General features: G+C 47.2%; 1 protein-coding gene across 1 annotated transcript in view; it reads left to right on the top strand.

Annotated features, from left to right (window-relative positions):
* LOC146010221 (uncharacterized) overlaps positions 1-22674 on the top strand; it is a 60463-nt gene that overhangs the window by 1310 nt on the left and 36479 nt on the right. The window contains 1 exon segment of the mRNA XM_083151257.1: positions 19851-21734. Within this exon segment, the coding sequence (XP_083007383.1) occupies positions 19851-21734 (1884 nt within the window).

Genomic DNA, 22674 nt, shown 5'->3' with positions numbered 1-22674 from the left:
AAGCGCGTCCTGTCAGTTCACTGTGCACAGGGGAGACACTGTCTGGTCTCCCTGTGCGGTGCTTACAGCTTCTATTAAGAAGCTGCCTGGGTTCCGGAGCGCTCTGAAACCGGCTTCACGCTAGGTGGGGATCATGGGGGACAGGCGCTCCGTGATGGCGGCGGCCATTTTCTGCGGAGCTTACACACTGAGCTCCTATATGAGAGGACAGCAGTGTGTTACAGGCATGTTCCAAGTGGTCCCCAGCTGAGGGGGAGATACTGGAACTAGGAGATCCTACTAAGGGAGCGGCTGTCTGGGGGTGGTTGGCGCCAAAAGTCACGGACCCCGCAGCAGCAGGGACTTGGTCTCTTCCCTCACTCTATTTTGGCACCATTTAGAACGCTTGCAGCGGAGCTGAGCTGGCTGACAGATCCTGGCAGAGTGATTGGATTTCCTGGGCATCGATTTCCCCACTTCTGAAAGCTTCAGACAGATAAGTGACTGTGGTACATTGGCTCTGTATAAAACGCCTGTACATTGTGCGCTGTGACTGTGTTGTCTTTTTGCATCATGTCTGAGCAACAGTCTGTGGCTTTGGGGGAGGGAGCCCTTAATGCATTGTGCGCTTGTAGTGTTTGTACACTAAAATTTACCCCTGAACAGATGGCCAAGGGGGGCTTGTGTATTACTCGCGCTGGTGTGAGACCCATGGGCAGTGAACCCCAGAGGGTAGAGCAATCGGAGCTTGCGTGGGCCAGTGCCCTGGACAGGTCTGTAAATGCCTTAGTGCAATTTCTGGACAGGCAGAGTGATGTGTTGGTATCTTCCCCTAGACCTATGTCATCATCTCAGCAGTCCTTTGGCTCCTTGCCTCTGACCCAAGCAGATCCTGGTTTCTTACAGGTCATGCAGGATACTGCTAAAGGGATCAGCAGATTTAATGATTTGTTAGACAAATTTGATGGTGATACTGTGGGGACCCCTAAAAGGTCTTATTCAGTGCCAGGGGCGTAACTATAGCACCGCAGCCCCCACAACCGCGGGGGGGCGCTATGCATGTGCGGGCGCCGGGGGCTGCAGTGCTATAGTTATGCTATATATATATATATACACCCCGCCGCCATCCCCCTCAGTCTTTACCTGTCAGTCATCAGTACGCGCTGGTCCCGGCTCCCTTCTTCTGCTATGAGGACCACAACAAAATGTCCGCCCCCATGTAGCAGAAAGTTCTCTGAAACTGTCTGCTGCATGGGGGCAGACATTTTGTGGTGGTCCTCATAGCAGAAGAAGGGAGCCGGGACCAGCGCGTACTGAGTGTAGGTAAGACTGCGGGCGATGGGGGGGATTGCATGGGGGGCGAGGCGGGGGTTGGTGCGGCGCGGCGGGCGAGGGTAGGTGCGGCGGGGGGGGGGCGGGGATTGGTGCGGCGGGGTGCGTGGGTGGGCGCCCTCCCTTTAACGGAGGGGGCGCCCAAAAGCTAGTTACGCCACTGTTCAGTGCCGTTGCTTGTTGCTGAATCTGAAGAGGAGGGAGAGTACACAGACATCCCCTGGGATCAGGGTGATGACTCTGAGGATTCCTTGGCCCCAGGGGTGGAGGATTTGATTACTGCTGTTAAACAGGCTCTGAGTTTGTCTGTGGAGGATAAAACTCCTGCAAAAGGTGTATTTAAACGGCAGAGTAAGGAAACTGTTACCTTCCCTGCGGATGAAGGTTTACAGGATTTATTGGAAGGGGCTTGGAAAACGCCAGATAAAAGGCTGCAGATGCCTAAGAGATTTTTAAGTCTATGCCCCATGCCTGAGGCTCATGCGGACCTTCTGGGAAAAAGTTCCGGTGGTAGACGCTTCTGTGGCACGGCTTTCTAAATCCACAGTGCTACCTGTCCATGGGGGGCAGCCTTTAAGGACCCCGTAGACAAGAAGCTTGAAGGTAACCTCAAGGCATTATTTGAAGGGGTGGGCTTCACTTTACGCCCTTTGATAGCATCAGCCTGGATCTCTAAGGCCATGATTGTGTGGGCCAATGACTTATGTACAATTTTGCAAGCTGATACAGGTGTGTTACTGCTTGCTGAGAAGCTAAAAGCAGCTGCGGAGTATGTGCTTGAGGCTGAGGAGGAAGCACTCAAAATGGCTTCCAGAGTTTCCACAGTGTCCGTCAATGCCAGGAGAGTGCTTTGGCTTAAAGCCTGGGAGGCGGATAATGAATCAAAAAAGGCCTTGAGGCTTTAGCTTTTAAAGGAAAGCTGTTTGGTTCCGAGCTGGAAGAGATTATTAAGCAGGCCACGGGAGGCAAAAGTACTTTCCTGCCGGCTCCTGCAGCTAAACAGGCCTCTAGGTTTTCTACTTTTAGGCCGTCCTTTCGGCCCTCCCCTAGAGGGGGTGCGTCCTTTCGGGGACAGTCATTTAGGGGAAAGTTTCAGTCCTCCAGGGGCAAGGCCCCAAAGTCAAAGTTCAGTTCCTTTCATAAGAAACCAAGCACCAAAGGAGAGGACAAGCCCTCAGCATGACTATCTGGGGAATATCCCAGTGGTGGTCAAGGTGGGGGGGCGTCTGAGATGGTTCAGGGACGCTTGGGCATTGTTGGACCGGGATCCTTGGGTGTTGGACATTGTATCCCAGGGTTACAGGATTCCCTTCAAAGGTCTTCCTCCGAGAAGATTCATACCTACACCACTGCCAAAGGAGCTGCTCTTCTGGGGGCGGCTCAATCACTCTTAGAGAAAGGAGTGGTGATCCCGGTCCCTCGAGCGGAGTGGAAGAAGGGCTTTTATTCCATTCTGTTTTTGGTGCCCAAGCCAGACGGGTCCTTCAGACCAATCTTAAATTTAAAGTCTTTGAATCTCCATCTGTGGGTAAACCATTTCAAGATGGAATCTCTACGGTCTGTGCTGCTAAGCCTGGACCATGGAGAATTTTTGGCGTCCATGGATGTCCAGGACGCATATCTTCATGTTCCTATCCACCCGGAACATCAGGCTCTCCTGAGGTTTGCAATAGGAGACCTACATTTGCAATTCCAGGCGTTGCCCTTTGGACTGGCCACAGCACCAAGGGTATTCACCAAAATTATGTCCGTGATGGCGGCTGCTCTCCGACTGAGGGGAATCGCTGTGATTCCGTACCTGGACGACCTGCTGTTCAAAGCAGAGTCGGCGGAGAGGTTGCAGAGTCACTTGGTAGAAGCCATCAGGTTTTTGCAAGTTCACAGTTGGCTTTTAAATTACAAAAGTCGGTACTCTTTACCTAGAACGGCGCCCGCGATTAGAATCGCGGGCGTCGGGGGTAAAAAATCGCGGGCATCGCGGGTAAATCGCGGGTACATCAAAATCGTGTACCCGCGATGACCGCGATTTTCCCATAGGGAACAATGTTAAAAAGCCTAATTGACCGCGATTTTAATGTAAAATGCCTCAATGCCCGCGATTTTCCCATAGGAATCAATGTTAAATGGGCTACAGAGCCCAAATAGACCCAATTAACCCTTAAATGTCACCCCAATTTTTTTACGCCACCCCACGATCCACGCCAACCCGAAGCGTGGCGAGCGCAGCGAGCCCGCGAGGGGCGGCGGTACGCGTCCTCCGACCTTTTCATGCCCTACTATCCACGTCGGCGTGGAGTTGAGAATTGAATAGTGTGGCGAGCCACCGAGCCCGAAGCGTGGCGAGCGCAGCGAGCCCCGCGAGGGGACGCGGATACCTTCACAGGTAAACGCGTCCCTTCGCGGGCTTCACAGGTGTCCGCGTCACCACGGACACCTGTGAAGTCCGTGAGGGGCCGCGTATAACTGTGAAGGTATCCGCGTCCCCTCGCGGGGCTCGCTGCGCTCGCCACGCTTCGGGCTCGGTGGCTCGCTGCGCTCGCCACACTATTCTATTCTCAACTCCACGCCGACGTGGATAGTAGGGCATGAAAAGGTCGGAGGACGCGTACCGCCGCCCCTCGCGGCCTCGCTGCGCTCGCCACGCTTCGGGTTGGCGTGGATCGTGGGGTGGCGTCAAAAAATTGGGGTGACATTTAAGGGTTAATTGAGCCTATTTGGGCTCTGTAGCCCATTTAACATTGATTCCTATGGGAAAATCGCGGGCATTGAGGCATTGAATGCAAAATCGCGGTCAATCTGGCTTTTTAACATTGTTCCCTATGGGAAAATCGCGGTGATCGCGGGCATCGCGTCGCGGCCGTTTATGTACTGCCCGCGATCCCGCGATCACCCCGATGGGCGCCGTTCTAGGTAAAGAGTACCCAAAAGTCTCAGCTTGTGCCGTCACAGAGAATCCAGTTCCTGGGTGTTGTCCTGGATACCCATCTACATTGGGTATTTCTACCAGAGACAAAGGCCAGGGACATATCCATCTTGGTTCGGGAGATCCTGGGGTCTCAGAGTCCATCGGTTTGGAGGTGTCTCAAACTGCTGGGAAAAATGGTGGCGACTTTCGAGATGCTACAGTTTGCCAGGTTCCACTCTCGAGTATTCCAGTAGAACATTCTGACATCCTGGTCAGGGAATACTCAGACCATGAAGTCAGAGCGCATAGTGCTGTCTCCAGAAACCCGGTCTTCCCTGGAATGGTGGATGGAGGTGGATTCCCTCAGTGGGGTCGGTCTTTGCAGTCCTGGGACTGGCTGGTAGTCACTACCGACGCCAGTCTCAGGGGCTGGAGGGCAGTTGTTCTTGACCTTCGCCTTCAGGGCTTGTGGTCCTCGGAGGAGTCTGCCGATCAATATCCTGGAACTGCGGGCTGTGTGGAGAAAGATTACAGGGTCTTCCTTTGCGGATTCAGACGGACAATGCCACGGCTGTGGCGTACCTGAATCATCAGGGAGGCACACGCAGCAGGCTGGCCATGTGGGAGGTTTCCCGGATCTTCTTGTGGACGGAGCAGAATGTTCCAGCGTTGTCAGCGATGTTCATCCCAGGGGTGGAGAATGTCGAGGCCGATTTCCTGAGCAGGGAGGAACTGCTAGAGGGGGAATGGAGCCTGAATCCACAGGTATTTCACCAGATTACAGTGAAGTGGGGAACTCCGGATGTGGACCTTATGGCATCTAGGTTCAATCATCGGGTACCCAGGTTCTATGCCAGGACAAGAGATCCAGTGGCCGAAGCAGTGGATGCAATGACTATCCCCTGGGAGGGGAATCTGCTTTATGTTTTCCCGCCGTTTACAATGCTGGCGAGAGTGTTGAAAAGAATCCAATCCCATGGAATTCCGGTGATTCTAGTAGCCCCAGATTGGCTAAGGAGGTCCTGGTACTCGAGGGTTCAGAGATTGTCTGTGGACTCGTGGCGTCTACCTCTGAGGGCAGATCTGTTAAGCCAAGGGCTGTTCTTCCACCTGGATTCATTAAATTTGACGGCTTGGCTATTGAGACCGCCATCTTCAAGAACAAGGGTTTCTCAGAGGCTGTGGTTAACACCGTGGTAAAGGCTAGGAAGTCGGTGTCTTCGGCTAACTATTATAGGGTCTGGAAGACCTATATTAGGTGGTGTGAAAGGCAGAAGTCGAATACATTGCGATTTTGACTTTCTAAATTTCTGGAGTTTTTGCAGGATGGTTTCTCGTCTGGTCTAAGCCTTCAGTCACTCAAGGTACAGATTTCCAGAAGAGGATAGCATTGCTACCGGAGGTGCAGACTTTCCTGCAAGGGGTTTCACGGTTGAAACCTCCCTACAAGCAACCAGTGGCTCCATTGGATTTATCACTGGATCTGGAGTGTCTCCAAAGGGCGCCTTTTGAGCCATTGTCGGCTGACCTTAAGTTCCTTACATGGAAACTTGTCTTATTGTTGGCTGTTGCTTCGGCAAAGAGATTGTCAGAGTTGGGAGCATTGTCCTGCAAGTCTCCCTTTCTTATTTTTCATGATGACAGGGCTGTTCTTCGAACAGTACCCCAATTTTTGCCAAAAGTAGTCTCTGCTTTTCATTTGGATCAAGAGATAGTTCTGCCTGTGTTTCAACCCCCAGAGGGTTCCAGGAAGAGGGACAAATTGAGGAATTTGGACGTTGTTCGCGCCTTGCGCATTTATGTGGACAGGGAAGACTGATACTTTGCTAGTCTTGTATGATGTGCACAAGATTGGTTGGCCTGCGTCTAAGCAGACCATTGCTAGGTGGTTGCGTTCGGTCATTGCCTTTGCATATACTAAGGTTGGTAGGCCTGTTCCGGCCAGGATCAACGCGCATACCACCAGGTCGGTCGCCACCTCTTGGGCGGTTCGACATGGGGCCACAGCTGAGCAGGTTTGCAGGGCCGCCACTTGGTCATCTGTTCACACTTTTGCCAAATTCTATAGGTTCCATGAGTTCGCGTCGGAGGATGCATCATTCGGGCGAGCAGTGATGAGAGCTGCAGACCTGAGCGTACCCTCCCAAAGGACCGGCTCTTGAGCGTCCCAATGTTGAGCTGTGTCACCAGGACAATTGAAAGAGAAAAAGGGATTTTTGTAAGAACTTACCGTTCGAATCCCTTTCTCTGATATGGTCCTGGTGACACAGCGATCCCTCCCTTACGCTCTGTAAGTATGCCAGTGTTCATGATGTTTCATGTTATATATGGCTGAAAAGTAAAAAAAAAATTAAAAAATTGTGCATATAATATGTGCAGGCATTTGTACTGAGTTAATGTATTCCAGTGGCTTTGCAAGATTGAACTGAGGAGTCCGGGATGCAGAAGGGAGGAGCCTACCCTCCAAAAGCTTTAGGATAGGTGCCTGGCTCCTACGGACCCTCCTACATCCCAATGTTGAGCTGTGTCACCAGGACCATATCAGAGAAAGGGATTAGAACGGTAAGTTCTTACAAAAATCCCTTTTTTCTTGTAGTGTGCCTACAGAAAGTACCCCAGTACCGAAGAAAAGAGTATCTAAGAAGAAATACATTGAATCAAATTGCATGTCATGTGACAAAGTATTCTCTGCTAGTCAGAATAAATCATTATGTGAAAATTGTGAGATAAAACAAAAGGATTCCACAAGGTATGAAATAAAGAAGAAACCTGATCATACTGAAGGAACTTATGTTATGGATGAAGCAGAATTTTGTATCTAAAGACGAATTTGCGCAATCACAGATAGCAAAGAGATCCAGATCCCAAGCTGGGTTTAGTCAGGATGAAGGTTCATCAGGTATGGATGATCCAGTAAAGGATTCCACAGATGAATCAGGTGAAGTTGGGAATGACAGGACCTTCAATCTTGATATTGTTGAAAATGTGTTAAAAACCATATATAAAGCTATGAACTACCAGGAAGCCCCAGGTACTTCGGTTGAAAAGTATCCTCTATTTGAAGACCGATCTAGAAGGGGAAGGACCTTCCCGCTGAACAAAGTAGTAAGAGAGATGATTGCTAAAGCATGGATAAATGTGGACAAGAAGTTCACCCTTAGTAACAGAGTGGATAAGATGTATCCGTACAAGGATGAAGAGTTTATTGGATGGTGTAAGATACCAAAGGTGGATGCAGCTGTAGCGGAACTCACGTCGATTTCAACTATACCAGTGGAAGACGCGGCTGCTTTCAAGGACTCTATGGATAAGAAAGTAGAAAATTCTTTACGGAAGGTGCATACCGTTTCTTCGGGGGCTCTTAAATCATCGGTAGCTATTGCTTCTGTATCCCGTGCCCTTAGACTCTGGGCAGCCAACCTACATACCGATGTAGAAGACAAGATATCAAAGTCATATATATTACGCAGCTTAGAAATAATGCAAAAATCCGTTGATTATTTATGTGAAGCATCTCTTGACTCTGTGTCTTTTGCATCAAAGTCCATGGCGGCTGGAGTGACGGCAAGAAGGGCATTGTGGCTTAAGCCATAGAGTGCCGATGCAAATTCTAAAAATAAATTGACAGCACTACCCTTTGAAGGAAATTATTTATTTGGATCCAAACTTGACGCTATGATTCAAAAACTATCATGAGGTAAATCTGTCCGTCTCCCACAGGACAGGAGAAATCGTTTCCCATATCCTGGGACACCTAAACCATCTTTTAAGGAGGCGAGAAGTTACAGGCCCGGAAGACGATACTATAGAAGAGGGAATCCGAACTTATCCCGTCAGTCCTTTCGGCAACGTTTTCGTGGACTATTTCAATCTGACAGAGGTGGAAGATTATGACTATCTACAAAGAATCAAGATAGGAGCGAGATTATTGAAATTCCCAGATGTACGGAGGAAGACGATTGGGGACAGATGGGTCCTGAACACAATACAGAACGGCTATTCAATAGAATTTGCGAGATTTCCGAGACAAGATCGGTTTATAAGATCCAGAATACCAAGAACGATGGAAGAAAGAAGGGAATTGTCACTGAAGATAGAACAACTTCTAGAAATAAACGCTGAAGAAGAGATTCCCAGGCAACAAGAGAGGGTTTTATTCAAACTTATTTCTAGTGAAGAGGACCAATGGGGAACACAGAACAATTCTGGATCTAAGAGACCTGAACAAAAACATAAAAAAGATAAAGTTCAGGATGGAAAATTTAACGTCTATAGTGGCCGGAATAAAGAAAGGGGCATACTTAGCCTCAATAGACCTAAGGGACGCCTACTATCACATTCCAGTAAACGCCTATCTCAGAAAATTCCTCAGGTTCTCGGTGTCAAACAGGCACTTCCAGTTCACATGCCTACCCTTTGGGCTAAGGATGTCTCCGAGGGTATTCACAAAAGTATTGGTCACCCTGATTGCGGAATTGAGAAAACTAGGAGTCCTAATATGGCCATATCTGGATGATCTATTAATCGCTGGAGATTCGGAAGAAGAAGTTCTACAAAGTGTAGATCTGACATTGTCAACACTACAGATGCATGGCTGGGTTATAAACGAAGTCAAGAGCTGTCTTTCACCAAGCCAAAATATTCAGTTCCTGGGCGTCCTAATAGACACTGTAAACTTCAATATTGCTCTCTCGTCAGAGAGATGCCTAAGAATCCAGCGAATGATAGAGACGGTTCTATACTCAAAGAAGGTGACACTGATTATGGCTGTACAGTTGTTGGGCATGATGACGTCCTGCATGAAAGTCATACCCTGGGCTCAATCAAATATGAGGAAGCTTCAATGGTACCTTTTACCTCTGATCCGAAGGGGATGCAGCGATCATCATCCAGTAGTACTAAAGGGCCCGATAAGAAAATCCATACTATGGTGGACAAGAGGTCTGAAGGAGAAGAGACCCAGTCTGGAGAGTCCGAGTTATTTGGTACTAACCACTGATGCCAGTCTAACCGATTGGGGTGCACACATGGCAAATGTATCAGTACAAGGAGTATGATCCCTAGAAGAGGTGATTAAATCCTGAAATGTAAGAGAACTTCAAGCAGTCTGGGAAGCAGTAAGATGATTGAAGGAGTATACCAAGGGAACTCACGTCAGAATTATGTCAGACAACGTGACGGTGGTCTCACACATAAATCATCAAGGAGGTACCAGGAGCAGAAAGTTGATGATAATGTCAGAGAATATTATGGCATGGGCGGAGAGATATCTTCTCTCAATTTCGGCAGTGTATATACCGGGCAGAAGAAATGTAATTGCAGATTTCCTGAGTCGCAAGTTGCTGGATCCAGGCGAATGGGAACTGAACGAAGAGGTATTCAGAGAGATAATACAGAGGTTCGGAGTTCCGGAGGTAGACCTGATGGCCACTTACTCCCAACAGAAAGGTGAGGACATTCTGCTCAAAATACTATCATGCCCAAGCAGCGACGTTGGATGCCTTTACGATCAAATGGCAGTTCAAACTGGGGTACATATTTCTGCCCTCTCCCTTGATAAACAAGGTGATAAAGAAGATACAAGAGGACAAAGTAGACCTGGTGGCAATCCTAACATATTGGCCACAGAGGGGTTGGTTCTCGAATGCCCTCAGGCTATCTGTACAGAAACCATGGGAATTGCCCAACAGACCGGATCTACTGAGACAAGGTCCAGTGCTACGTTCAGAACCCGCGACATTGTCGAAGGGCGTGGAGATTGAGCGGCAAATATTAAAAAAGCATAAACTCTCATCACAAGTCACTGATATGACGTTGAAGGCCAGAAAAGATGTCTCTTCATTAGCATATTACAGAACATGGATAAAATTCATCGAATGGGGTCCGTTCTCAGGTGACTTTTCTAAGATTTCCACTGGCGAAGTATTACAATTCTTGTTTGACGGATTCCTATTAGGTTTAGCAACAGCTACTATCAAGGCACAAATCTCTGCTTTGAGCATTCTACTGGACAGACCATTAGCGGAAGAGAAGATGGTCAAAAGGTTTAGCAGGGCCATGAAGAGAATTAGACCACCGATCAAATCTATTGTGGCTCCTTGGGATCTAAACCTATTGCTTACAGTGTTATCCAAACATCCGTTTGAACCACTTATAGACATTCCACTCAAACTACTTATCTGGAAAGTGGTCTTTCTGGTGGCAGTCACCTCAGCCAGACGGGTGAGTGAGTTACAAGCGCTGTGAATTGAGGAACCCTATCTGACTGTTTTTCCTGATAGAGTGGTGCTGAGGACGCACCCAGAATTTCTACCAAAGGTAATCTCAAGATTCCTCCTCAACCAAGAGATAACTCTTCCTGAGTTTTACCCAATTCCTCAGAATGAGGAGGAAGAAATGTGGCACAAATTAGATCGTTAGAGCCATCTCTATATACTTGAAAAGAACCAAGAGTTTTAGATCCACCAAGCACCTATTTGTAATTCCAGAAGGAATAAAGGAGAAGCACCAGTCAAACAAACCATTTTGAGATGGATAAGAGAGGTTATCCTATTTGCCTACAACAAGCATGTCCAAACTATGGCCCTCCAGCTGTTGTGAAACTACAAGTCCCATCATGCCTTGCCTCAGTTTTGCTTTTAGGGAATGTTAAACTATTGCAAGGCATGCTGGGATGTGTAGTTTCACAACAGCTGGAGGGCCATAGTTTGGACATGCCTGGCCTACAAGAAAGAAAACAAGGTGGCGCCTCCTATCGTCCATGCACACTCGGGCAGTTTCCACATCATGGGCGAATAAGGCGAAGGCATCTATTACAGAGATCTGTAGGGCTGCTACCTGGTCCTCGTTTCATACTTTCTCTAACCATTACGCACTTAATGTATCTACTGCCCACTTTGGGAATCATGTCTTACAAGGAGCTATGTCCGTTTGACTGGTCCCGAGATAATAAATATTTCATGCAGCTTTCCCTCCCGTGTGTTTACTTGGGTATGTCCCAGTGTTATGGCTGCCATGGGGATCGTAGAAGAAAGAGGCGAATTATACTCACCGATTAATTCCTTTTTCTTCCTGAGTATAATTCGGCTCTTTCTCCGCCAGGAGCCAGGCACCTATGCTTCTAATTTCTTTGGGAGCAGGCTCCTCCCTACTGCATCCCATAATGCTCCAGTTAGTTTTAGGTGCCCACAGGAGCGGGTGCTATGCTTCGCAGCTGCGGTTTTTTCTTTGGATTTTTTTGAAGATAGTTAGGTTTTTTATTATTTTATTAATGCACTAGCTTTAGAGCAGGTTTTCCAGTGTGTTACTTCTACTTGAAGTTCATACACACTGAGAGCGCAGCAGAGGCTGACAGAAGCTCGTCCTGTCAGCTCTCTGTGTGCAGAGGGACACTTTTTATTCCTTCTGCACAGCGCTTAGTCTCTGTGTTAGAGACTTTCCTGGGCCCCGGGGGTGTCCTAACCGGCTCCTTGCAGAAGGAGATCTTGGGGGATGGACCCCCCACCCCCGCGATGGCGCCTGCCATCTTGAAGGGCTTAGAGACTGAAATCCCGCCAGGGAAGTGAAGTCTCTCACAGGAGTCCGGCGCTGCTGGACGACTCCATTGTGGTCCCATGGAAGGGAGGTACAAGGAGGTAAGCAGAGACAACTGCGGGAGCGGCTGATGGGGGAGAAAGCACAAGATGGGCTAGTCTCCCTGCTGATGCAGAGACTTGGTCTCTTCCTGCACTGTGTTTTTGGCGCCTTTTCCCCGCGCTGCGGAGCTGACAGGGTGATTTTACACAGACTCCAGTCTCTTCTAACAAGCGGTTCCCTCGCTGATCGCTGACCGGAATACAGTCCGATAAGTACACTTATACATTGCTCTGTGCGGTGCCTGTTCATTTTGCATTGTATTTTACATGGCTGAGGGGTTTACTTCTGCTGCTGTGGAGGAGGGAGCGCTGGACATGTTTATTTACTGCAAGAAGTGTGAGGCTAAATTTACCTGTGAACATGAGGATCAGGGGGATTTATGCCCGTCCTGTGAGGCTGTTCCCAGTGGGTCACGCGCCCCCAGGACGTAGATAGCTGAACCTGCTTGGGCTTTGGCGTTGGGCAGGTCTATGAATGCTCTTACTGAGGCTTTGAGTAGGCAGAAGGATTCCTTGTTAGGGTCTCCTGGCCACTTTACCTCTTCTCAGGTTTCTGGGGGGTCAGTTACCCCGGCTCAGGGGGACCCCATTTTGCTGCAGGCTATGCAGGATACTGCTCAGGGGGTTCATAAAATGACTGCCTCAATGGAGCAGTTTACAAAATCCTCTGATGAGAGGATCTGTATCAACACCACCCATTTTACAGTATTTGGATGATGATGGTGTGTGTGAGGAGAACTGGAGTTGGGACATGAGTGATGAAGCTGAGGCCTTAACTTCAGGCATTGAGGATTTGATTGTGGCTGTTAGACAGACTCTGAATCTTGCAGAGGAAGAAAAGACTCCTGTCTCTTGTGTGTTTAAAAAGAGTCGCAGGGACCCTGTGTGCTTCCCCTCTGATGAGGGAATGACCTCTGTTTTAAATGAAGCAGGAAAAACTCCTGATAAAAGACTGTTGATGGCTAAAAAGTATGCTAATATGTACCCCATGCCAGAGGAACATTATGGGAAAAAGCCCCATTAGTGGGTGCATCGGTGGCTAGGCTGTCTAAATCCACTGCGTTACCTGTCCAGGGGGGTGCTGCCTTTAAAGACCCAGTGGACAAAAAGGTGGAAGGTTGCTTGAAAGCTATTTTTGAAGGCGTAGGTTATACTTTGAGGCCTATTATTGCTTCTGCTTGGGTTACAAAAGCTATGATCAAGTGGGCGAAGCAACTGAGTGGTCTTCTCCACCAAAATTCTGAGGCTTTCATACTGGCAGAGAAGTTGAGATGTGCTGCAGAATATGTTTGTGAGGAAGGAGCTAAAATGGCGTCCAGAGTGTCTATCACCTCAGTTTCAGCTAGGAGGGCTCTTTGGCTCAAAGCTTGGGAAGCTGATAGTGAGTCCAAGAAGTCCCTTGAGAACATGCCTTTTAAGGGGGAGCTATTGTTTGGCTCAGAGCTGGAAGCCATCATTAAACAGGCTACTGGGGGTAAAAGTACCTTCCTCCCCACCACCTCCAAGAGTTCAGGCTCCAAGTTTGGAGTTTTCATGCCATCCTTTCGGTCGCCATTTCGGGGCGGGACGTCCAACAGAGGACAGACTGGCCATGGCAGATTTCAGGCCAGCAGAGGAAAGTCTTCCATGTCTCGGTTTGGGGCCTTTACAAAAAAGCATGCAGCCAAAAGTGATTATAAGTCCTCTGCATGACGAGGCGGGGGCTCCCCGTTCTGGGCTCAGAGTGGGGGGTCGCCTCCTGCACTTTCGGGACCGGTGGAGGGAATCCGTAGTGGGTCCTTTCCATCATTTCCGAGGGTTACCGGATAAATCTCAGAGGCATTCCACCCAAGAGATTTGTTCCTACTCCTTTGCCTCGGACTGTGTCACTGAGGTCCACTCTTTTGGGGGCAGCTTTGTCCCGAAGGGAGAAGGGAGTAGTGATTCCGGTGCCTCAGGAGGAAAGAAAACAAGGGTTTTATTCGATCCTCTTCCTAGTCCCCAAGCCAGACGGGTCTTTCAGGCCTATTCTAAATTTAAAGTCTTTAAATCTTCACTTGTGGGTAGATCATTTTTGCATGGAGTCCCTGCGTTCTATGCTCCTGAGCATAGAGCCGGGGGAGTTTCTGGCATCTGTAGATATTCAGGATGCATATCTCCATGTGTCCATTTTCAAGGATCACCAAGCTCTCCTAAGGTTTGCAATTGGAGAAGACAATTGGCAGTTTCAGGCACTGCCGTTCGGTTTGGCTATGGCTCCGAGAGTGTTCACAAAAGTGATGGCGGTCATGGCCGCAGCTCTACGTCTAAAGGGAATAGTAATTATTCCTTATCTGGACGACCTTTTATTCAAGGCGGAGTCGGCGGGAAAACTTCAGGAACACCTGAGTATTGCGACACAGTTCTTGCAAGAGCAGGGTTGGGTGCTAAACCTTCCCAAGTCGCATTTAACACCCACTTAGAGTCTGCAATTCCTCGGGGTAATCCTGGACACACACCTTCACAGGGTGTTCTTGCCACATCCCAAGGCAGTGGAGATTCGGCACATGGTGCTAACACTTATTCAGGCTCCTGCACCGAAGGTGTGGCAGGGAGTAAGGTTGCTGGGCAAAATAGTAGCGACTTTCGAGACGCTACAGTTTGCCAGATACCATTCGAGGTGCTTCCAGTGGAACATCCTAGCATCCTGGTCCGGAAATGCAAAGACAATGAAGCCGGAACGGCTGGTTCTGTCTCAGGAAACAAGAATATCCTTGGAATGGTGGACGGATATAGAGACTCTGCAGATGGGGCGTTCCCTTTGCTCTTGGGATTGGTTGGTCATCACGACGGATGCCAGTCTCAGGGGTTGGGGAGCAGTTGTGCTCCATCTAAGGTTACAGGGCCTTTGGTCCGAGGAGGAATCCAATACTTCCTATAAACATACTGGAACTGTGAGCGTTATGGAATGCCTTGTGCCAAGCAGAAGAGTTTCTGAAGGGATTGCTAGTACGAGTTCAATCCGACAATGCCACAACAGTGGCATACTTAAACCATCAGGGCGGAACTCGCAGCAAGATGGCGATGGCAGAGATTGTGAGGATTTTCACCTGGGCGGAAGTGCAGGTGCCAGCACTGTCAGCCGTATTCATTCCGGGGTTCCGGAATGTGGAGGCGGACTATCTCAGCAGGGCGGATCTGCTGGAGGGGGAGTAGTCACTCCATAGGGAAGTTTTCCAGAATATTGTTGACCGCTGGGGACTGCCAGACATAGATCTTATGGCGTCAAGGAGCAATTGTCAGGTGCCGAGGTTTTGCGCTCGATCGAGGGACCCGTCGGCTTGGGCAGTGGATGCCATGACAATTCCTTGGTGTTTCAGTCTGGAATACATTTTTCCCCCGTTTCCAATGATCTCGAGGGTGTTGAAGAGTATAAAGAACCAGACTACCAGCCATACTGATTGCACCAGATTGGCCCAGGAGGTCATGGTACTCAGACATACTGAGATTATCGACGGAATCGTGGCGACTTCCTCTTCATCCGGACTTACTAAGTCAAGGACCGCTCCTACACCTGGACCTAGCTCGTCTCAATTTGACGGCATGGAGTATGAGTCCTCCTTATTGAGAAAGAAAGGTTTTTCAGAGGCGGTTATCCCTACCATGTTAAGGGCCCGAAAGCCGGGTGTCTGCGGCTAATTACCATAGGGTGTGGAAGATCTACATCAGGTGGTGTGAGCGGCAGAGAGTTCATATCTCCAGGTTTAAGGTGGCGAGGCTACTGGAGTTCCTACAGGATGGCCTTTAGTCTGGTCTAAGTTTGCAATCTTTGAAAGTGCAAATTTCGGCACTTTCCATTTTCTTTCAAAAGAGGGTGGCTCTGTTGCCAGAGGTACAGACCTTTTTGCAGGGTGTGACCAGGATTAAGCCTCCTTACAGGCAGCCGGTTGCACCGTGGGGCTTGTCCCTTGTTTTATCCATGCTGCAAAAGCCTCCTTTTGAGCCTATGAGATCAGCGGATCTCAAATATGTTTCCTGGAAACTTACCTTTTTTTATTGGCCATTGCCTCGGCTAGGCGTGTGTCGGAGTTGGGTGCCTTGTCCTGCAAGTCACCATTTTTGATTTTCCATGATGACAGGGCTGTGCTCAGGACAGTACCTAAATTTCTACCTAAGGTAATATCCTCATTTCATTTGAATCAGGACATTGTTCTCCCGGTTTTTTCCCCGCCTGAGGGAACGAGGAATAGGGACAGTTTGAAAAAGTTGGATGTGGTTCGCGCTTTGCGAATCTATGTCAATAGGGTAAAGGATGTTCGCAAATCTGATTTGCTGCTGGTTTTGTACGATGTACATAAGATTGGGTGGCCTGCTTCAAAGCAGACAATTGCTCGTTGGTTGAGATCAACTATTGTGTTTGCCTACTGTAAGGCAGGTAGGCCTGTTCCATCTCGCATAAATGCCCACACTACAAGGTCAGTTGCAGTTGCTTCTTCGTGGGCGGTGCGTCATGGGGCCACAGCGGAGCAGCTGTGCAGGGCAGCCACCTGGTCCTCTGTTCCCACCTTTACAAAACGCTTCATTTGGATGGGCAGTGATGAGAACTGGCGGTCTGAGCTTACCCTCCCAAAGGACCAGCTTGTGAACGTCCCATCGTGAGCTGTGTCACCGGACTGGACGAAAGAGAAAAGGGGATTTTTGTAAGAACTTACCGTTCGAACCCCTTTCTCTGAGTCCAGTCCGGTGACACAGCGATCCCTCCCTAACGCTCAGTAAGTTGTACCGTTCATGGTTGCCATGTTATGAGTTAAGTTGCATATATGATGTTCAGGCATTGTACTAAGTTGTGTATCCTAGTGTGCTGTTGAAGTTTAACTGAAGCATTATGGGATGCAGTAGGGAGGAGCCTGCTCACAAAGAAATTAGAAGCATAGGTGCCTGGCTCCTGGCGGACCCTCCTACATCCCATCGTGAGCTGTGTCACCGGACTGGAAAGGGGTTCGAACGGTAAGTTCTTACAAAAATCCCCTTTTATTGCATACAGTATTTTCCGGGTTCTGTTAATACAGCTTTACAGCTATCTAAGAAATTAGGAGCCATCAGCCCCTATTATACTCCTGGTCCCCCCCTCACAGCATGTTACTGTGTGTTACCAGCCCAGAGATCTGACCAGTCTCCTCCCCGCACTCTCTAGTGTATCTCATACATCAGGAGCCATCAGCCCCTACTATACTCCTGCTCTCCCCCTCACATCATGTCACTGTGTGTTACCAGCCCAGAGATCTGACCAGTCTCCTCCCCACACTCTCTGGTGTATCTCCTACATCAGGAGCCATCAGCCCCTATTATACTCCTGCTCTCCCCTCACATCATGTCCCTGTGTGTTACCAGCCCAGAGATCTGACCAGTCTCCTCCCCACACTCTCTGGTAGAAAAGGATAATCATGATAATCAGGCGCTAATACTTTACATTGAAAATATAATAATCAATCAAAATGAATACTGTCTAACGAGATAATTCTAAGACGACTTATGGCTATTGCAGCTTCCAATAGGTATTCTGTATAACTTAATTAGATACAAATAAAATAACAATTAGGAGAGTGCTATAACAGAAGTATAGATTATTAGCATTAACTAGTAAATAAAAAAAGATATTAGGTGTACATATTTGACACTATAATAATTGCCACAGATATAATCTTCTGTAGGTGGTTACTGTAATTGCATTTTTGCATTCATATCATACCGTGTGTATGCTGACAGAACAGACCCGTACCACCATCACTAGTGCTGATCCTGTAAGGTGCATATACGCAGCTCAGTAGCCAGAAGCCAAATATTTTATATTGATAGAATAGGTGAATGACACTTTCAGTCGATAGCGGCTACAGTACAGTATAGTATAACTGCGTCTAAGCAGCATCTGGATAAGGAGGTAATGAGAGAGAGAGAGAGACTAGGGGCAGAGATAAAGAGATGGGGCAGAAGGAAGAGAGCAGGGGAGAGGGGGGCAGATGGGGTGGAGGAAAGAGAATGGGACTGGGAGAGAGTGAAAAGTAGGAAAGGGTGGGAGCAGAAAGGGGAGGTGACTGGGGGCAAGGTGATGTGGTAATATGAGGGGGGAAAGAGAAGGTATGACTTTTTTTTTTTTTTACCAGTATCGGCAGGACTCCTATTCACCGGTGCCGGGCTCCCCTACAAGTTCCCCTCTCCCCCTGCCTGATCCATTGTGACTAATGTCACACCTTTACATGCTCCCGCCCATTTCAGCTGCCAATCACCGCTGGCTCCTGCAGCGGGTTATATGGGCGGATGGCAGATTGCCTGTACACATAGGGCCCGATCTGTAGTCCATCCGGTTGTGGGGGGGGAGACACTGGCGGTGATGGGCCATGGATGGGAACGCCCAGCGTTTCATGGGCATTCCCATGTAAATTCCAGCCTCACGCAAGGTGCCAGGGGCGGGTAGCTGACTTCACATGGCGTCAGCCGCCCTGAACCCTGGAGATTTCAATGATCTCTCCAGCATTGGGCACATGCGAGGGGATCCGGGTGGGGTAGCGGCTATTCGTCAGGTCGGCACTTTGGGACTTGGTACCAGGTCATCCAGAAACAGGCCCATAGCACAATGCACCAATATATCGGTCATCGGCTCTGTTGTAGAGATCACGTTGGTTACAGATTTATTGCTGGCACCCCCACTGGCTGACGGACCAGCGATATATCGGCCAGTGTGTGCGCAGCATTAGACATGTTCAGTGTGTTAATGGCGATTTAATATGACCAAAGAGACAATAAGTGAAAAGCGCAGGTTACTTAGTATGTCCGCAACCTTAGTATGTCCGCTACCCTTTATACCTAACTACGTGCGAACAAAACGTAGCGCAGCGTAGCGTACCTTTTATTGTATATTGTACACCAAGAACCAATACCTTAATAAGAGATTCCTTCGCAGTAATTTGTCTCTAATCTGCGAATATACCTTTATGGACAGTGTCCGTAATATACCTTTAGCGCTAAATGCGAATAACAGACACAAACCACAGTATAGAAGTAAGGAGATAAGAACTCCATAAAAAGGTTGTATTTAAGTCCCTAATGGACAAAAGGGGTTTACAGGAATAGAAAATACAGGTTTAACAAGTGATACAATATGCTAACAATGAATACTAAACAGGCTCTGCTAAGGGGAAAGAATACAGATACAAGACACAATCAGCCAACAATAACAATAAGAATAAATACCGTGAAATGCAACCGTTTACCGTTTCATCAAATATGCGAAGCGCAGTCCGGTCAGAGCTCACTATCGTTCAGGGCTGAACTATAGTCCGGTGGAAAAGTCAGGGAAAGGTAGATGTGCCGAAGTGACTGAGGCTGCTCCGGGTCGCCTATCTTATAGGGTCAGAAAGGGGAGGTCAAAGGCCATTCTCATTGGTCAGAGATCATATGTCAAGTCCTCTGTGATTGGGGCAAAGTAATACAACTGGTGTGCAAAGGTGCAGGGGGAAGGTGAACTTTGCAGTCCTTTTGTCTGTTGGTATCGTCGTCAGGGGTTGTAGATAGCTGTAGAACCGGTTTTAATAGATTCCTTTGTTATATACTTTCAACAGAAACTGTCTCTGGAATATGGATTATGTCCATATCTATCGGGCCGTGTATATTGCGAAATATTCGCAATGACCGGAAAACTACGCATGAGAAACGGAACGGTACTAAACATGATACAGACAGATGTGTGCAGGGCTAACTAAGCTATGTGTGGCGTTCTAAACCTTTAACTATATTTCATTTTGTGTAAGTGTGTTATTATGAATTTATGTGTGATAGTATGGCTACTCTTCTGGTCCACTTTGTCACACATTCTCGGGTATGGTAACTTTATTTGCGCAACTCTGCGAACCAAAATGGCGGCCATACTATCCTAAAATGGCGTGTGTGTAACTAGACTTCCACAAGTGTAAGTGATAAAACCTCCATGAACATTTCCTTCTCAATGTAACCAATTCTGTCTGTTGTCATTCATCTGTTTCCTGTAGATGGGCGCACAAGCAGGAATACCTCGGAGGGAGATCTCATTGTGTCTCCAGATTATATACTAGAAGATAAGAACATCAGACAAGATTCTCCAGAAGAAAAACCCATTATCCCCAATATAGACCCAACATTTCCCAGTGCAGATATTTCATCTGGTCCCTCTAGTCATGAGGAACCTTCTCCTGATCATTCAGACCTTACTGCACCCAGTACAGATCATAAAGATGATACAATATCATCCAGTTCTATAAGTCAGTCAGTTTTCGTTTTACATCAGAGACATCACACAGGGGAGAAACCATTTTCATGTTCTGAATGTGGGAAATCATTTTCTCGTAAATCACATCTTGTTACACATGAGAGATTACATACAGGTGAGAAACCATTTTCATGTTCTGAGTGTGGGAAATGTTATAGGAATAAACCCAGTCTTGTTACACATGAGAGATTACATACAGGTGAGAAACCATTTTCATGTTCTGAATGTGGGAAATCGTTTTCTTGTAAGTCAAATCTTGTTATACATGAGAGGGTACATACAGGTGAGAAACCATTTTCATGTTCTGAGTGTGGGAAATGTTATAGGAATAAACCCAGTCTTGTTAGACATGAGAGGGAACATACAGGTGAGAAACCATTTTCATGTTCTGAATGTGGGAAATGTTTTATTAATAAATCCAGTCTTGTTGCACACGAGATGGTACATACAGGTGAGAAACCATTTTCATGTTCTGAATGTGGGAAATCGTTTTCTTGTAAGTCACATCTTGTTATACATGAGATGGTACATACAGGTGAGAAACCATTTTCATGTTCTGAATGTGGGAAATGTTATAGGAATAAATCCAATCTTGTTATACATGAGAGGGTACATACAGGTGTGAAACCATTTTCGTGTTCTGAATGTGGGAAATGTTTTATTCATAAACCCAGTCTTGTTATACATGAGAGGGTACATAGAGGTGAGAAACCATTTTCATGTTCTGAATGTGGGAAATGTTATAGGAATAAATCCAATCTTGTTACACATGAGAGGGTACATACAGGTGAGAAACCATTTCCATGTTCTGAGTGTGGGAAATGTTATAGAAATAAATCCAATCTTGTTATACATGAGAGATTACATACAGGTGAGAAACCATTTTCATGCTCTGAATGTGGGAAATGTTTTACTCATAAACCCAGTCTTGTTATACATGAGAGGGTACATACAGGTGAGAAACCATTTGCATGTTCTGAATGTGGGAAATGTTTTACTCATAAATCCAATCTTGTTATACATGAGATGGTACATACAGGTGAGAAACCATTTTCATGCTCTGAGTGTGGGAAATGTTATAGCAATAAATCCAATCTTGTTATACATGAGATGGTACATACAGGTGTGAAACCTTTTCCATGCTCTGAATGTGGGAAATGTTTTACAAATAAATCTAATCTTGTTACACATGAGAGGGTACATACAGGTGAGAAACCTTTTCCATGCTCTGAATGTGGGAAATGTTTTACAAATAAATCTAATCTTGTTACACATGAGCGGGTACATACAGGTGAGAAACCATTTTCATGCTCTGATTGTGGGAAATGTTTTACACTTAAATCCAGTCTTGTTCTACATGAGAGAAACCATACAGGTGAGAAACCATTTTCATGTTCTGAATGTGGGAAATGTTTTACAAAAAAATCTAATCTTGTTACACATGAGCGGGAACATACAGGTGAGAAACCATTTTCATGCTCTGATTGTGGGAAATCGTTTTATCATAAATTCCATCTTGTTGCGCATGAGAGGATACATACAGGTGAGAAACCATTTTCATGTTCTGAGTGTGGGAAATGTTATAGGAATAAATCCAATCTTGTTATACATAAGAGGGTACATACAGGTGAGAAACCATTTTCATGCTGAATGTGGGAAATGTTTTACCAATAAATCACATCTTGTTAGACATCAGAGAAGCCTTTTCCATGCTTGCAGTGTGGGAAATGTTTTATAAATAAATGTATACTTTGTAAATACCAGAAAAATAACATTTTGATGAGCAGATCTACATTAAACATGATGAGAGGATACCCCTGTTGCATGCACAGGGATCATCTGAGAGTAGTCTCCCCAACACAATGCAGGCTCGATTACACCCCCCCCCCCTTCCTCTTAAAACTGTGGGAGCTACCCATGGGTTCTTAAATGTAAGCCCAGCAGAAACTGTCCTGGCTGATGTTCCTCCACAACCAGCCCCCTCCCCCCTCTCCAGAGCTGCCGGCTTATGCTGGGTACACACCAACATGATGCAGCTTGTGAGCGGGTTGTTAGGGGAATGTATGACCCGCTCACGATCTGGTGGAGCCTATGACACGTTCAGGAACTGCCTCTGATATGATCGCGACCCGAACCCACTTCAATGGTCGTTTCTCAGAAACTATCTGCTGCAGGTAGGATCTTAGAGAAGACCGAACGATCCGCAGGGATCGCATCAGAACGGCAGTGAAATGGCCAATTTACATAAAATCGGTCGAGATTGTATCTAAGTTGGCTCATTTTGGCAGGGCCGAAACTAGGGTTTCTGGTGCCCGGGGCAAGACATTCATTTAGTGCCCCCCCCCCCAAATTTTTATATATATATATGCTTACAGACAGTAGAAGGGTGATATTAAACCAAGAATCAAGTCAATATATCATATATAATTATAAATAGGGACAGTGCGCGCCAAAGGTGCGTGGTAAAAATATAGGGCATTTTTTTTGGGGGGGGGGGGGGAGAAGTGGTGTGGTCACATAGTAGTATCAATTCACATTATAGCACACACCGTAATGCCCAGTACACA

The sequence above is a fragment of the Crinia signifera genome, chromosome 6, assembly GCF_055691185.1.
Source record: "Crinia signifera chromosome 6, ASM5569118v1, whole genome shotgun sequence".
Taxonomy (NCBI): Eukaryota; Metazoa; Chordata; class Amphibia; order Anura; family Myobatrachidae; genus Crinia; species Crinia signifera.
The sequence above is the reverse complement of the archived record's forward strand: the minus strand, read 5'-3'. Positions and strand labels throughout refer to the sequence as shown.